The sequence below is a fragment of the Anser brachyrhynchus genome, assembly GCF_964034855.1.
Source record: "Anser brachyrhynchus genome assembly, chromosome: 4".
Classification (NCBI taxonomy): domain Eukaryota; kingdom Metazoa; phylum Chordata; class Aves; order Anseriformes; family Anatidae; genus Anser; species Anser brachyrhynchus.
The window spans coordinates 67,356,235-67,373,021 of NC_137698.1; the positions used below are offsets into that span (position 1 = coordinate 67,356,235).

General features: G+C 38.6%; 1 protein-coding gene across 10 annotated transcripts in view; it reads left to right on the forward strand.

Annotated features, from left to right (window-relative positions):
* Positions 1 to 16,787, forward strand: part of SORCS2 (sortilin related VPS10 domain containing receptor 2) — a 553,956-nt gene that overhangs the window by 166,249 nt on the left and 370,920 nt on the right. For 8 of the 10 annotated variants that reach the window (XM_080592004.1, XM_080592009.1, XM_080592010.1 and 5 more), the window contains one exon: positions 10,955 to 11,022. In XM_080592004.1, coding sequence (XP_080448130.1) covers positions 10,955 to 11,022 — 68 coding nt within the window. Of the gene's footprint in view, positions 1 to 4,565; positions 9,494 to 9,677; positions 10,269 to 10,954; positions 11,023 to 16,787 lie in introns of those variants that run through there. The other 2 variants (XM_080592012.1, XM_080592015.1) reach the window with 2 other exon arrangements.

Consider the following 16,787-nt stretch of genomic DNA (forward strand, 5'->3'; position numbering starts at 1 on the left):
TTTGGATTAGACTCAAAAGTTAAACGCATGGGTATGTAAGGGTGAGGAGGGAGGAAGAAAAACATCCAGTTGGTAACAAGATCAAGCTGAAAAGTTGCCATTGGGTTTGGGCTATATCCTGTGCGCTCTGAGTATTAATGCCTTTCTGTCACGGCATTAAACCCCAGCCTCCAAACTAAAGAAAAACAATTTGCAAGAATTTGAGCCTTCAGCATTTTTTTCTTTGTTTTAGGATAAAGTAATTTCCACAAGAAAAGGACTATTGACTTGTAAACAGATGATGCTATGCTGCAAGTTTTGGAAATAGAATATAAATAGAGACAGGCATTTATAATACAAATATAGAACAAACTCATTAGGAAAAAAGATTGGAAAATAAATAGCAGTTGCAGAGAGATGCTTAGTATAACGAAGGACAACAGTAAATGTCATGTACACTGTATAGAACTTTTAACTGTTTAATACTATTAAGTTCTGTAATGCAGTACCATGATACAAAACACGTCAGAGTTATATATGCCATTTTCAATAAATTGAATATGTTTGTGGTAGTTACAAAGCTTATTCTGAACCTTCTGAAACAAAATATAGTTGCATGAGTTTCTTTTAACTCCTCAGATTTCCTTTTTTTTTTTTTTTTTCCTTGTCAGGAAATTGAATTTTTCCAATAATGAAAATTTTGACTTCTTGGCATAGCTTATATTACATAGCAGTTAAGAGATCTGTGGTACAAAAGCACATTACTGTACTTCAGGCCTCCTAGGTCTGCAAAGTCTCGCATTGCTGTAAGTCACAAGTCCAAGGTTACAGTAAGTGGTCTTAAATGGGTCTTGTATGAATTGGGTCCGGGAGCACCAAGTATTACAAAAGAAGATCCTCAAAATTCATGGCACACAGAATTTGTTGTCTGCTTCTCAGTTTGTTCCCTTTTTACGTGTTGTTTTCAGCTCGGTGTAGACTTCTTCCACAACTCACTTAAGCATGGATTCATCCAGCTTTTCTGGGAGGCTTAAGCTAAAAGTATAGGTTCTTGGGATCAGTAGTCAATAGGAAACAAGAAACACTTCCAAAGGGCTGTTGAGATCCAGACGGGCAAAATTGGTCTCCAGAGGTCTCTGTCTGTCTCTAGGGGCTGGTTCATCTTAAAGTTAGGTGGGATAAATCAGTGATATATCTGTGCCTCCATTTCCCAACTATAAAATAGATAGTGATACTACCTTAAGTTAAGGGGATGTTGGAAGCCTGTAATTAGTGCATTTCTAGAGAAAAGAGTCATGAGAGGGTGTATGTGTTAGAGATAACTGTTCAGAAGTGTTCTAGGAATGAATTAAAAATATTTTCCTTCCAAGTCTTCTGTGGCTAAACTTGTGCATATATCTGTGAAGATTGAAAAGAGTAGATCTCATAACACAGACAAAAAGTTATTAACATTTTAAAACAATCTGGGAACACAGAGGGAGACCAAGCATGAAAAATATCAGTCTCTGAGGGGAAAATCTCCCTTTAAGTGTTTGTTACTGAAACTTTTTTGCGGCTCTAACTGTAGCCAGATAAATGCTGACATACAAAAACTGTCTCCAAAGAATCTGTTGAATGCCCACTTCTTTGCTGGAGTAAAATAAAGAAATATAGATCTCATTTATCAGGGCCTACGATCTTTTCCTGCTTGTATCTACTTGATCTGAGGGTCATTTAAAATATATTAGAGGTTTAAGATTGGAATGCAAGGCTAATTTGAAACCTGGCTCTGAGATGACCGATTGTGTTAATATTCTTCATGCTGGCTAGAAGTACTGTGTCTGTGACAGGACAAAATTAGCTAGGGATCAAAAATGACATGGCATTGCCTGGTGAAATAGTCATTTCTTTTCACAGATAATTCTGCATAATTCCACTTAGTTTTGATGGCCCCATGGCGCCTAAAGTAATGAACACATAGGACAAAGCTGGGTGAGGAGTCGTCTGAGGAAACACAGAAAGCTGGCAAAAACTCTGTGCTCACAGCTTGGAAACCTTCTGGTTTGGCTTTGGACTGAATGTAGAGAACTCTCCAGCACTCCCCCAGCCCCTTCCAATGTTTTCTCTGACATATTTGGCCTTTTACCAATTTTCCTAACAGCTCCCAAGCCCTTTCTAATAGTCTCCTAACCCAGTTGGATGTTCCTGCTGGTCCTTCACGCCCTTTCCATTGGCACAGATATGAATTTCTGCTGCTTCACAAATAATGTCAAAGATAAATGTACTTTCATGCTTCTTCCTCTCAAAGGGGACCATTCCCATTATTCTGCAGTAGCTGAATTCTATGAATACCATTTGAGGTGGTGCTAATTTATTTTGAATTTAACCACAGGGAGTAGACAGCTTTGGAAGTTGAGTGGTAAGGGGTTCCCTTCCATGCCGTACTGGGGACAGTGTGGCAGTACTTCTGCTGAATTTTTTTTTTTTTTAACAAGGAAAGTAGGAACAAAACAGTTAATAGGAAAGGCAGACGTAGAGAGACAAACTTTCACCCAATAAAAGAACAAGGAAGGGTAGCATTGGGCCTGGTCTGGCCCTGTGTGAAGCTGTAGAGCAAACGGTCCTTGTTGTGAGAGGCATCTGGGCCTACCCCATGAGGAGGGTGATAGCGCTGGGGTACTAGAGGACTTTTTTTAGATGGCACTTGAAGTAAGAGGCCAAGATGTGTTTATTATTATTCCTGTTTTACTAGGCAACCCCCTTTGTTCTCCACTCTGTTTCTGTGTCATTGTCTAGGCATGATTTTATCTTTGGACTATGGAGTGTTGAAGCACCCCTGAGTATGCTGATGATTTCCAAAGCAACATGTACAGTCCACATCACAAAAAAATGCAAATGGAGCTTTGCATCTGCTTTTCCTGCGTCTCCACTCTTCTGGATAAAATTTTAATCAGCATAACCCTATCACTGTAATGTAACCACCATATTCTTTAGCATATTTGTCCTTGCAGTATGCGTTTCAGGTAGGAGTGTGCTGTTGGTCCCTTTCTGTACATCGTATGACCATCTTTAACTTTCTAATTTGTAACGAACGAATTCAGGTACCTACAACATCCAGGAAATATAAAGTCCAGTCCTCCTTCATGATAAGAAGGATATTAAACATTGTGACTCCCTGGCTCATCTTGATGCAGCATCAAAGACCTTGTTCCCATATGCAGTCTTATAAAGCCCCTTTATGATAGGCAGTTAGGTCTTACTTGAGCACCATAAGCCATTCTCAGAGATAATTAAATGTAATATTGAGGTCAGTGTAGGTTGATACAACCTGTGGTAAATATGATGTTATCTGGTACAATGATATTTAATCCTGTGGTTCAGGTGAAGACAGCAGCAGTGAGGGAGAGTAACCAATACGAACAGATCTGCCAACATCTCTGCGTCAAATGAACAGCCTTCCCAGCTTGCGGTATCCTCTACAGATGTTTCCATATGTCTTGCATAATAATTTCTTTTTTGAAATAAAGCACTTAATTACTTTTATATGGTAATGTAAGAAAATAGTTTTGGCTTTGGAAAATGATTTAGTGATGCGGATTGGAAGTTCACTTTCAATTTTTATATTTTATTCTTGGGCAATAACATTGCATGACAGACTGGAAATATTTCCCAAACAGCATTTAAAATTTGATCTTTCTTCTCTGGTGGTGAATAGTTATAGAACACTGATGACCAAGGTGAATTGCTTACCCATAATACTGGATTCCTGAAATATCCAGAGGACAGCAAAAATGTTTCACATATGTCTTCTGTGGGTGTCAGCTCTGCTTCCTCTTGAATTTTCGTAGGAATGAAAAAGAATATTCAGACAATAGGCTTGCTTTTGCAGGATTGTTAATTCAATTTAGAATACTTTATTAGAGGAGATATGTAAAAACTAATCTATATTTCAAGATTTTTTACAATTAGGAGTCAAGCCAGACTGTTAAAAACTAGGAAATATATTCTTGCTTCATTCTTTGGAAATTTATTCTCTTGGCATGTTCGCAGATATGGTTTTAAGAGCTTACAAAATGCAATGTCAAATATTTAAACCTAAAAAAAAAATGCACTGCTAGAAAAAGGCAATGGCAAAGAACTGGAGATCTTTGTGTCAGAGGCCACTTTGTTTTGGGCTCTTTGAAAACAGTTGGGAAGTGCAATGGAACAACTAGTCAAAACATTAGACATTGCTTTCTAAATTTCATACATAATCTGGAATTTTGGTTCCTGTTACTATGTGGCCTTTAAGTTGAGTTCCCATTTGCTTGAGTGAGTAGCAGACCAACTGCCTGAGTAGCAGTTATTATTTGCCTTCTTTGCAGCAAGGACACTTTGCTTGTTTATCTTCCACTTTGTGTCCATCAGGACCCCCAGGTCCTTTTCTGCCATGTTGCTTTCCCACTGTGCACCTCCTGGCTGGAAAGGCTCCCCACCCAGTGCTGAGGGAGGACCCAAAAAGAGTCATTTCAGTCCATGTCCAAAGAAGGGCTATGAAGCTGGTGAAGGGTCTAGAGAATAAGTCTTATGGGGAGTGGCTGAGGGAGCTGGGGTTGTTCAGCCTGGAGAAAAGAACCAAGTGATAAGATGAGGGGAAATGGCCTCAAGTTGCGCTAGGGGAAATTTAGGTTGGATATTAGGAGAAATTTATTTACTGTAAGGGTGGTGTGGCATTGGAATAGGCTGCCCAGAGAAGTAGTTGAGTCACCATCCCTGGAGGTCTTCAAGAAACGTGTAGATGTAGAACTTTATAGCATGGTTTAGTGGTGGACTTGTCAGTACTACGTTAAAAGTTGGACTAGATAATCTCAGAGGTTTTTTTCCAACCTAAATGATTCTATGATTCATTGTTCTTTTGGATACTTCCTTCATATTTTCCTTTGCAGCGACACCTCTAACCAATTATTTCTTTGAGTAGAACTCCTTAGGAAGCTGTTTCCTTTGTTTTTCCCTTGATTTTCAGATAGGGTACAAGCTTTGGCTGAAACTTTTGCTGCATTTGAACATTCATAATTTTGTCTCATTGCAGCTTTTCCTTAGCATTGTTCATTTGAACCAACAGCCAGTTCTTACAGACTTCCTGGAGCTCAGGATCTCTGTCAAATATGATTGAAATCAGTGGATTTAGAGTTATAAAGTAGAGACTGCATACACATGCAGTGCCATCATGTAAGCATAATTTTCTTAGGAGCTTGCACTGAAAATCTGAGATAAGTTGTTGGTGTGAAGACCTGTTTTCTGAAATTGGATCATAGTTTCCTGATGGCAATGGGTTGTCTTTTTGTTCCGTGTTTATACAGTCAGTGTGAACACAATATAATATGGTTCTGTAGTAGGCTGTGTATTAAATATCGTAAAGTTACGCTTTTGCATAAGTGTTTGCAGGGTCAATGTGTAAAGTACTAAATTTCACACGGTTTTGAATCCGGAAGTAATCACAGCCACTGCTTTCAAGAATATGCACTTACTCAGCTCCTGTGGATAGAAATACCTTTTAGAGAAAAGGAATTGACCCATTATTGTCTTGCCTTGAATTATGAATAAATTCACTGTACAGAATTATTACTAATGCTTAAGACATAAGTGCACTGGTCCGGTCAGTGACTTCATACACAGCAAGTTCTTTCTTCTCCCAATACAATTTAGTTGGAAGAACTATAAATCTAATCTCCTTAAGTCTTTCATGTTAAATCATGGGTTGCTTCTATGAACTTTATTAACAGGAGTAGAAGCTTATACAGTGAATTCTTAATAGCTTTAGTAATGGTCTAAATGTCTCCTATTTCACCTTTCATCACAATGCTGCAACAGAGTAAACCTAAATGCTCTTTTCTCACTTATAGTTCTTCCAGCATAATCAAATTATTATAAAGTTGTTAATAGTACTATGGGAGTTGGTCCATGTAATATACCCATGTTAATATATCTTCATATTAATAACCTGTTGTTTTTCACTTTTCTCACGTGTCTTTTTTAATTAATAAATGTGTAATCTAATGTTAGCCTTAACATGATGATCAAGTAACCTGCCTGCTGCAAAAGTGGAATCGGCTTGAGGGACTGGAGCAGTAGGTGATTACCTATAATTTGCTTTGGAATTTTTTGATTATCACTTGTCGAGAAAGTTCTGGAAGTACGGGAGGCGATGGTGATGAATTAATAGGCTGTGCCTAGAACATCTTGAACTCCCTGAAATAGTTACAGTTTACGGTGAAAAAGTTATAGTTTAATAGCTAAAAAAGATGAATTAAGCTATATTTGTGAACAAAATAGCAACTTACGTTCCAGTCATGCAGAGTATTAAGTGCCTCTTTTAGTGACTCTCATAAACACTTCTGCTGATTTCAGTGGGTTCATTCACATGAATTAAATTAAGCAGATGCTAAAAAGTTTCCAGAAACGAGTCTGTCTGAGAAGTAATTTTCCTGGTATTTGCAGTGTGCTCTCACCTTCTAATAAACTTGGGAAAACACCAAAACTTGCAGTCATACCTGCAAGTATACCCTTGAAAGTAGGAGTGTTTCTCTATTAAATTTCTGAATAGATGCCAGAATTAAACAAATCTACAAAATCAAAAATTTCAGGGGTCAAAAAGCTTAACCCACAAGAATCTTCATGTAGATAGAAAAAGATAAACAACATGGAAAGTGATTGATATAGATATTTTTTTCCTTTCTCACCCATCCTAGGTGACATGGTCATGAAAAGAGAGGATTAAAATGGGCTTCTTTAAAGTCAAAAACTTATTAGGAACTGATTAAAGCATATTTTAATCTCTTAAAGGGAAGGTTTACTCTTTTTGATTCAGCCTTGCTGCAATGTGTTTTCAGAAGAGAACAAGAGAAAAGGAGAGCATAAGAAAGGAGATAATTCTAACTTTAATTACTCATAGATACTGTTATCTGTGGAATATTCCTTTTGTTTTTGCTGTCTATCGTTCACTGAAAACCCAGTGCACTCATGAAGATGGGCCTATTTCCAGAAAGGATTTTGGGGACAGAAATGCTACAGCACCTTCGGAGAACAGCACTGAGCTGTAGCTACTGTAACAATAAGAATCTATCCAGACAAATTAAGTTAGGGAAGCAGGAGAATAGCATGGGAGATCTCTGGCAATTCACAGTTCTCTCTGTTTCTAGAGTAATTTCTGAACTTCCACGGAAAACTTGCTTTGAATGCACATTGCATATGACTTTAGGAATCCTGAGGAATTTATCCTCTGTACTTCAGCCCGCATGGAGAAATACTGGCCGACACTGGCTTTATGGAGGGGTAAAGGGCTCTAGTAAGGAGGGAGATAATAGCACTGTTTTTGTGACATAAGCTGAAGGTTTTAAATTTCCTTTTCCCCTTTTTCTGTTTTAAATCTTTACTGTGTCACATAGTTGGTGTATGCCTGTCATGCAGTATGACTTGAAAGAAAGAGGTGAAAATATTGTCTCCTGAATTCTTTGCAGGGACCCTGGCAGGAAACTGGAAATGTGATGCTTGTTTATTCTAATGTTCTTGAAACTCCAATGGTCTGCACCAGTGCTGTAAAGGGGGCAGAAGGAGCTAGTTTCTGAGCAAGCTGTAGAGATGTAATCAGAAACCCGTAAGGTATAGTAAGGACTGCACCTAAGAGAAGAGTGCAATGCTTAAACACCAAGCCAGAAAACTGCACCAGGCATTCATGTCTATATCTTGGGCCAAAATATGTATTTATTTTTATTTGTATTTACTTAACACTACCTCGCCCCCCTCCCCCCCCAAAAAACCAACCAAAAAAAAAAAAAAACCACAACAGTAACAGAACCACAAAATCCACAAAAACAAAAATAAAACAAAAAAGAAAAACAAAAAATGAAAAAAAAAATCCAATCTTAGAGTTTCATTAAAGTTTCCCTCCTTTAGGGATTGCAGGTAGAATAGCCTTGGTGTTGTTACTGGTAACAAACACTTTATGAGGAATCTGGGAAGAAAGAATGCTGAGGGACTTCTGTTTCGGGCAATTAAAGAAGAAAGGATACATTTCTTAGGTATTTTTGGCCAGATGCACTATCAGCTGTGGTGATGCTAGATCCCTAGCACACAACGGGAAATTACTCTCGCCACCTCCGTTGACATGCTCTGGCAACTAAGTCAAAAAAATGTGGGTGAATTTAAGATGAAATAGTTCAAAACAGTTTTATGAGTCTCCCCATAAAACAGGAGGTGGGATGGACTAGGAGATCTCTAGGTAACTGTATAAATCTATCTTAAATTCACCAGATTCTGTATTTAAATTCTCCTCCATTGCCGTTCTTTTTAAATGTCCATGCTAACAATAGTAGGAGCTGGTTACGAATCCCACCCTTGATCATTGCTCAGTTACTGTTGTGCTCCGAGCCTCTCTCCATTTGCAGGCAATCCAAACACTTTCACTAGGGCAGCAGTGTGTATGAGCTGCTGGCTACCATCCAAGCCGTAAAAATGCTCTCAGTTGCGGAGTTGCACTGAAATGAAATTGGTGAATCAAGACTCTGCTCTTACAAATGATGCAGAGAATCCAGAGATCCCAAAGACCTTCACTTTTTTTTGGGTGAAATTATTCCTTCTGCTCTTTGGATCTGTTTATTAATTGAGGGAGAAATACCATTCTGTTTAACAGGATCACTGTTTAACCTGTAAAGATGAACACAGTCCAAATGACAATGCTTTAAAATTTGGAAAGCAGACGGCCTGTATTTTTTCAGATGCTGGGATGAAATCCATTGGCATAACTGAAAAAGTGGTCAGCCCCCCAGCTGCCTCATACGTCACAGGTAGCAACAGGAATCTGCTGACAGCTTAAGAATTCAAAGATGGCTGGTTATCTCTTTATTTTTCCTTCATTAATATTTAGGACAGGTGCTGAGCAACAGAAATGGCTTATTTGGATTGTACTGTGTTGATCTCTTGGTAGAGGTTAAGTTCAAAGCAGGTGGATCTGGGGATCTTCAGTGTGTGGTAATAAGCTTGCCCTGTGGTGGAGGGGCTCCAATGTACTTTGTTGAAAATCATCTAAATAACAAAAGTTATGCTTATAGGATACAAAAGGAAGAAAAATGTTGGACTTCTAAATCCAGGATTCAGTCTCTTGTTCTGCATGAGTGTAAGGAAAAAAGTGTACTCTCGTATATCTTTTGAAACTTTCTTTTTTAGTACCACATATACATTCTTGTATCTATTAAGAGAATCTCCTAGGTCAACTCTTGTGGCCTAAGAAGAATTTCAATTGTTCAAAAAAGCAAGGTCTGAAACTTCTCCCTTAATAATTAGAGCCAATTGGTGCTCCCAGTAGTGATGTTTCTTTCTTTTCCTCCTTAATTGCAAGCACCAGCAGAAAGCTGTAGTTAGAACGCTGACAATAGAATAAATAGCTGACCTGATGGAGCGTGCTTGGGCTGTAGCCAGGAATCTCATCAGTAGATACTTTCTCCTTTGGGAAATGTTTCTTTCTTCTGTGTTTGTAAGTCTTATAGTAACCTATTTAAAAGTAAGAGATTTTTTATTTTTTTTTTCCTTGCTTGCTTGCTTTATTTTAAACCAAGACTTTATTTTTATAGTGCCTTCTCATCAAATTCCAAAAAAAGTGATCTGGTAGATTTTGATTCTTTTGAGAAGAGGAGAGATTAATATAACTTGTGAATTAATGGATCGATTCTGAGTTTATTTATATCAATATACATGCAGTGAGTGATACTTTCTCTGAATTTGTTAGGCTTAGATCACCCTGAGGGTGGCTGGTATTATAGCTCGGTTTTGCGAAATCTTATTTCCAAGACAACCATGTACATAACACCCATGGTCTAGGATTCTGCTCTCTCATAATCTCCAGTGTACAGAGACCCGAGCACTGATCTGTTGCATAAATGTAGCATCAGCATATTAATTATCTGGATAATCAAAGTGGACGTCTACAGTTGCTGTTTGCTAGGGATTTCATCTGGTGGTCAGGAACAGGGGAAGTGTCAGCTCAATAACAGCATGCTCCAAGCTGCTGGGGACTGATGTTGACCCTGCATTAAAGAAAACTAACAGCTGTGCAAGGTTCTCCCAATTCTCCCTCAGTGGGGTTGCTATGGTAACTTGGGGATAAGAAGCACTAATATGGACTGGCAGCGAGTGAGGGAGATCTGTTTTAGGTGGTCTACGTATAAAACATAGCATTCAGCTTGATACATTAGTAATGGACTAATGCTTTATGTTGCTTGACCAGTGAATTTGTCAGATGTTGAATGAATGGGATGAGCTTCCTCCTGGCTCTTTGCGTAGGCCGAAGATGTTTTGTGGATGAAATTTGTTAATATGTATTTGGATGACTTCTGGTAATCCAGATGAATAATTTACAGAGTGCAGAGCTGTTCTTGAAGGAAGAAAAATGAGTGATACTTCTAGGAACAAAAAATTACAGACACGAATTTCTCATTTCTGGTCTTCTAGAGAAGACCAAAGCTCATTTTCTGTCTGAATTTATCTGGATAATCAAGGTCAATTGCCGTTGTTTACCACTCTGTGTTTAAAAAAAAAATAGTAATAATAATAATAGTGTCTGTAGATGTCAAAGACAACTGCCTCCTAAATTTAAATTAGCAATCAAATCAGTTCTTCCTGCTGAGAAAGTCATCCAAATTGCTTGGGGGCTGTCATGTGGTAGAGGGATTTATGTGACTATTCCAACTCCGTTGTTCATGTGAAACAGGCAATCTTTCACAAGGTCACTAGGTTTGCAGAAAACTTTGAGTGCTAAAATCACTCTCCCCAGAAAGAGGGAGAAAACCCACCCCATCAATCTAAAAGTAAAACTGGTAAGAAGTGAAAAATAAAATGAAACACAGTTCAGATTTTCAGGAGCCTGACCTTCACATTCACCAGAATAACTGCCCATGATCTACTTCTATTTATTTTATCAGTGAACATATATAAATACACGTTTTTTTTTCCATTGTCTTTTTAGGTGATCCTGATTCTTACCAAGTATTACCATACTGACATGGGAAAAGTGCTGGAGAGCTCTTTGTGGAGGTAAGTTCTCTGCTTTTCCTATAATGTTTCCCCCTTTTCTATGAGTAGATCTGTCTCTCTTCCCATTAGAAATTGCTGCTGAATTGATCTAACAGCTGACTGGTGTTAATATAGTGGTATTACCCAGAGTCTCAATAGTGCTTACGCCTTTTCTTCCTTAAATGAGCTGCAGTTCAGTAAGAAAGAGCTTGAAATGAATTTTAACAGTAGAAGCAAACAATGACAGAGAGTATAAGGTACTTTCCTCATGTCATTTTACAAGATGCCATTTCTTTTCCTTTTATTAGAAATTTTACCTCTAAGTGACTTGAAGTCTTCGAGTTGCTTCTTGTGTTGATGTCCCTGATGGGAGTTTTTGCTGTTCTGTAGTACTGTATTGTGGTTAGTGAGTAATCCTTGATTTGGAAGGAGTCATGATCGTCTGCATGTGAAACATAATACCAGTGCTGGTTCTGTTGTGACTTATGATGACTGGAAACACGTAGTAGTTCAAATAAGATTTATAAATTGATTGTCACTTCCTTAACATCTGTGAGTTAGGATTATCAATATGCTTGTTGCCTGTGCACACACAAATTGCATCACTGGATGTTTATCAGCACAAAAACAGGGCTAGGGTAAGCCTGTGCTACACTAGTTCAACATCATAGATCAAGATCCGTACTTTCCTATTACATTGTCTTTTTTCACAAATGTACTTGTTTTAAGCTTGCCAATAGGAGATAAATTGCTACAATACGCTCTATTTTTTGCATGTTGAGATGATTTGTTTTTTCAAGGTAAATGGTTAACAGGTACCTAGTTTGTGGAGATGTGTGCACCTGAATGATTATAGAATAAAAAGTGTGAACCTACTTGTAGTTATTTAGGTGCTTCAGTATTGAATGCTAACTCCTACACCTGACACCTAAAATCTGGTTGTCTTTTGATATGTTCATTTTATTTTGCTCGGTAGGCTTTGTGTGCTCTGTGTAATTTTCTGTTTATCTCTATAAGTCTTCTACCACAGATTTTCAATACCCATTATGTACACTCCAAAATTGAAAATATTTTGCTGTTATCAATAAATATAAAATTGCTCCAGTGTTTCCAATGCTAGTTTTCCTGGGTTATCTGTAGTGCTAGAAGTATTCTTGAAATACTCTGCCTGGATATCTAAATAGTTGTTAAAAATGACAGGAGACTTACTTCAGAAGTCTATGTGAATTTCTTAAGTTGCCAATAAGCGTCAGGTCTAGAAACAAATGAGTGATGTAATACCTTGTGGTTTAGGTACTTGTAAACATCATACATTCCCAAAAGCTTTATTTTTCACAGAGACAAAGGCTTCACAGAGACAGCCCAAGAAAAGGAGTGGGTGACAGAATAGGGAGTGAGAGAAGTCTGACCAGGACGTGGTGCATAGCAGTCTTGTTACTCTTTTTGAAGGAGGCTGCGTTGTTTTAATCTTGTGAGACTTCTCATGGCAGCAGCAGACCTTTGCGATACCTTGTTTTCATACTGCTGGTAGTCAAGTCTAGCCAAGTGCAGTGCTGCATGCAACACAAGGGTGTTTTCAAGTAGAAAATAAAACTTCTAGTCACTAAAAAGGTGTCTGCAGGAAAGAGAGTAAGATTGAATGGAGAATGCTTAGTATTGGCTAAGAATTGGCCTTTTTAGGGCTATGATGGTTCATTTGTAATTATCCTTTAAACTTACAAGATGGGAATTTAATTGCACATTTGTTTCTGTTTTATTTTTCGTCCAACATCTTGTGTAAAGAAGACAACCAAATGGAAATTCGTATGCTCTCATAGCTGCGTAAGCACTCACTGCTTTCCTGTTGCATGGCCCTGGCCGATGCAGCATGAACAATGTGTTTCAAGTTTTGCTATTCACGCCTCAGTACAATCTGTCATGGAAGTCTTTTAAACTTATCCAGTCAGACTCTTCAAAATAAACTCTCTCTTCTTTCAAAATAAATATAAAACAGGCTTCAGATAATGTTGCTTTCTTTAGAGAACATAAACATTTTAAACAGAGTTGTTCAGCCCTTGCTGACAGCTAGTGTGAAGAAGATCTGGTGTGAACTGTATTTGAATAGAATTGATGCTAGGTTGCGTTACAGGAAAATCAGGTCCTTTTCCTCACGAGGAATGGATTTGCCACATGCGTTGGTTGTTTATAAAAGTAGGATGGAAAAGCTGAAAGGAAACGAGTGCTTAAGAATAGCACTTGGGCCAGAGGCAGTAGCTGATCCATCCTGGCTGTGTTCTGCTCTGGGTTCACCTCTGCTTCTGTCTCTGCCCGTCGGGGTGTGAGAGCTGCACACACAGTTGTCAGACTGGGACTCAGGAAGTGGCTGTATTTAGAAAAGCACAGCCAAGACTAGCATGCAAAAATATCAAATGTGCCTGTCTCTATTGAGATGTAGCTCAATGTATGGAGTAAATGAAATCAAAATAAATACTGAACAAGGCAGACTGTAAAGCCGGGGAAGTTCTGTATTTTTTTCCCGTGTTAAAAGTTTGGGTGTAAATTGTTGAAGCTGCATGTTTCACCATGGTGTTGTACTCATGCTGGCAGTCTGCCCAGCATGCACAAAGCATATGTATTTTTTAAGCTTTTTGGTTTGTTTCTCTTCTGCACTCCACTCATTTGCATCAGAACAAATATACAGTAAAATGGGTGTGAAAGATGTTATAGATTTTTTTGGTCAGTGGATAAAAGCCATTAATCTTGGTGAAGTTTCTGTGCCCCAGTAGGAATGGATGCTATTCTGTTATTTCCTGATTCGGTCCAGTGTTTTTCTTCTTCCTATCTTGCCCAGCTACATCATACCAGGCAGTTAATATTCTCTAAGTGAACATAAACCTTGTTTATAACCCAATCAGTCCCCACCAAGTTAATTTTTTAATGTTGTTTATCTCCCACTTTTATCTTGCCAATCTCTAAATATTACCACAGCTTGACATTTATCCGTCCTTTTATTTCCTGAAAATACATCTTTATTTTCTTCCTCTAAAACATATTTTCTCTTCACCTCTCTCTCTTTTTTTCTTCCATCACTCAAAATAGTTGTTTTTCCCTGCGATAACTTGGTGGAACAGGGAGTAAGAAGGGGAGGGTGACTTGGTGGTCTAGTGACGGTTATCTGTTCTCGGTCACCTTGGCATTGCAGGCAGAGTTTCAAGAGTAATGCAAATGGTGGAGGAAAAAAACAAACAAAACAGTTTGAGGTACATTCTGGTGGGGGTGTGGGGAGCTGCATACAAGGAAAGCAGATTTCTGGAAATGGTTCTAGGTGGCAAATTTCTGCACGTTTGCAGACCTTTGTTAATTTATACAGGTGACTTATGCCTGCCCCTATGGGTCAGGTTACATGATTGGGATGTCTGAATTTTAATTGCCTTGGAATCTTATCATTGCTTAATAATCAGTGAAAATGGTGCTGGATAATGAAAGTCTTTTTACTAGTAGTGGTTGCTTCTGGTTACCCTGGCCAGGTGAAGACACAAATATCAACGGAAGCGTGCTGTTAGAGAACATCAGTGTGCGTTTCTGTAGTCAGCTAGTTCTGACGCTTCGTTTATTTGCTTATTAAGTAATTATTAAGGTAGGGTTAAAATGGAGAGCTATTTGACTAAAGGTAGGGAAATAAACTGCGATGGCATTGGTTGCCTCTTGAATATAAAGTAACTTTCTGAGAAGGAATAGAAGATTGTTTTCAGAATTATTTTAAGAGTTTCTAAACTGTAGTATATCTTGGGAACATGAGTTGCTTGTCATTTCAGGCCTCATTAACTTAATGAAAAAACTGATATTCCAGAGTAAAACTTCAAATTCAAGTACTAAAACTCTGTTCGTGTATTGTGCATATAGTGCAGATTCTTAACATACTAGTGCTATTTATATCAGAGTGTCTGCACGTAGCTTTAGACAGCATGCTTAGCATATGAAGGTCTTGAATTCAACAGAGCGTTTAGGAAAACAGATACTTGATCATGTGCTTCCATATGCTTTATGGGCCTGTTTGTACCTAAATATATAGGTGCACATATCTTACAACCTCAGGTGCCTGCATGCATATATTGCATGCGTGCAACTTTAGGTGTATGTACTTGAATCTTAAAATCAAATATTCTAGCTTTAAATTGGTAGCCACTAAGAAACTAATACTAATAATTATCTGCAGATCTTCGTTAATTAATCATGATGATATCTCGGAAATGGATGTATATTATTATCTCCATTTTATAAATGGGGCAACTGAGATGTTACCTGATTGCTGCAGGTTATCCAGTGACTCAGCACTGAGTGGCCATGGAATTGACTTCCAGCCCTGTGCTCAGACTGGCTCTGACTCCTGTTTCTGTTATGTATGCAGCCTTTCCTTCTTAACTTGATCTATGCAATGAATAATAGATGCTGATGATGATTGCTAATAAAGTTTTGATTGCATATTATCAAGCGTAATGATAGGGTAGTGCTAACTCGACTTGCTGCGTAATTGCCATTGTTCCCAATGGCATCCCCATGTTGTTATTGCTTCACCACAGCAAAACAAACCACATTGTTGGGTGTTAGCTACGCTGTTGCCTCCTCCCAGCGCTGCATCCTGAACCCTGGTTAGGCCGATTGGTGAGATGTTGGGATGTTTCACCTGATGTTGTCAGTGATGAACTGAATGAAGAAACAGACCTCTCAGCCCATCTAGGCATGGCCAAACGTACTGGGACTCCCTGCTCCGAAGGCAGCTTGAACAGGGAGTGAAGATGCAGTGCTGGGAGCAAAGCTGTGAGGGTTCAGGTCAGCGGTTGGGCAGCTGGGCACGACAGCAAATATCTGAGCCTCACTGACAGCATGACACTTGGCAAAACTCAGGGAGTCAGAAAAATCCTTCTCTTTGATGGCACAACTGTTTTATCTGCACCCACAGATAAAAGCCCTGTGTTCTGGGAAGACCCAGTCATGCAATTCCACTGCCCATCATTAATGATCAGTGCACAGTGACCACACGGTGCTTTGGGCATTTACACAAAGGTGTATGCCTACACCAAGGTTAAAATCCAGACTACAAAGAGCAGGAGAGTCTTTTAAGGTAGATGCAGTGAACAAAATACCACTCAGGAAAGTACAATTTCTGGACTCTGTGGCTCACGGAGTGTGAGAACGAGTACAGGCATTTGTCTCCAAACTCTTAGCACTTGTAGGTGAAATTAATTTAAAAAGAAAAACAAAACAAAAAGCCCAACAATATAGGATCTGGTGCCCCAGTCAAATTCAGTTGTGGTGTGAAATGCTGCTTACTATGTGAGCAACTGTATTCTGCAGCAATGTGCATTTCCAGATGGTCTTATATTGTGGTTCTGCTTTGAAAAGTGACTTTGTAGAAACGGCCCCAAGGGACTGAGTTATTGAGTCTGTGATTTCCATTTCAAATTTGCTCTTTTTCCAAGTAAAAACAAAAAAAGAAATGGCTTTCTAATTATTAGCCCAGCAAACTCAGCTTGGGATCTAATGTCTAACTGTGCTTACTCTGGCTAATGCATCATCCTGAGTAATGCAGATTCTGCAATCAAAATAGATTGCCCTCAATTATACTGCAACTCTTTTTGCCCTCCTATTATATCCTTGTTTACACCTGTTCCGCCGTGAAAAGGTTTTGGGCAATACAGTTGAAAAGGCAGAACTACAGTTAGAACTCTATTTTCATTATTGAACAACAGATTTCTATACTCTCTTTGATCATATTTCCATATTCGCCTAATAACATTATTAAGACT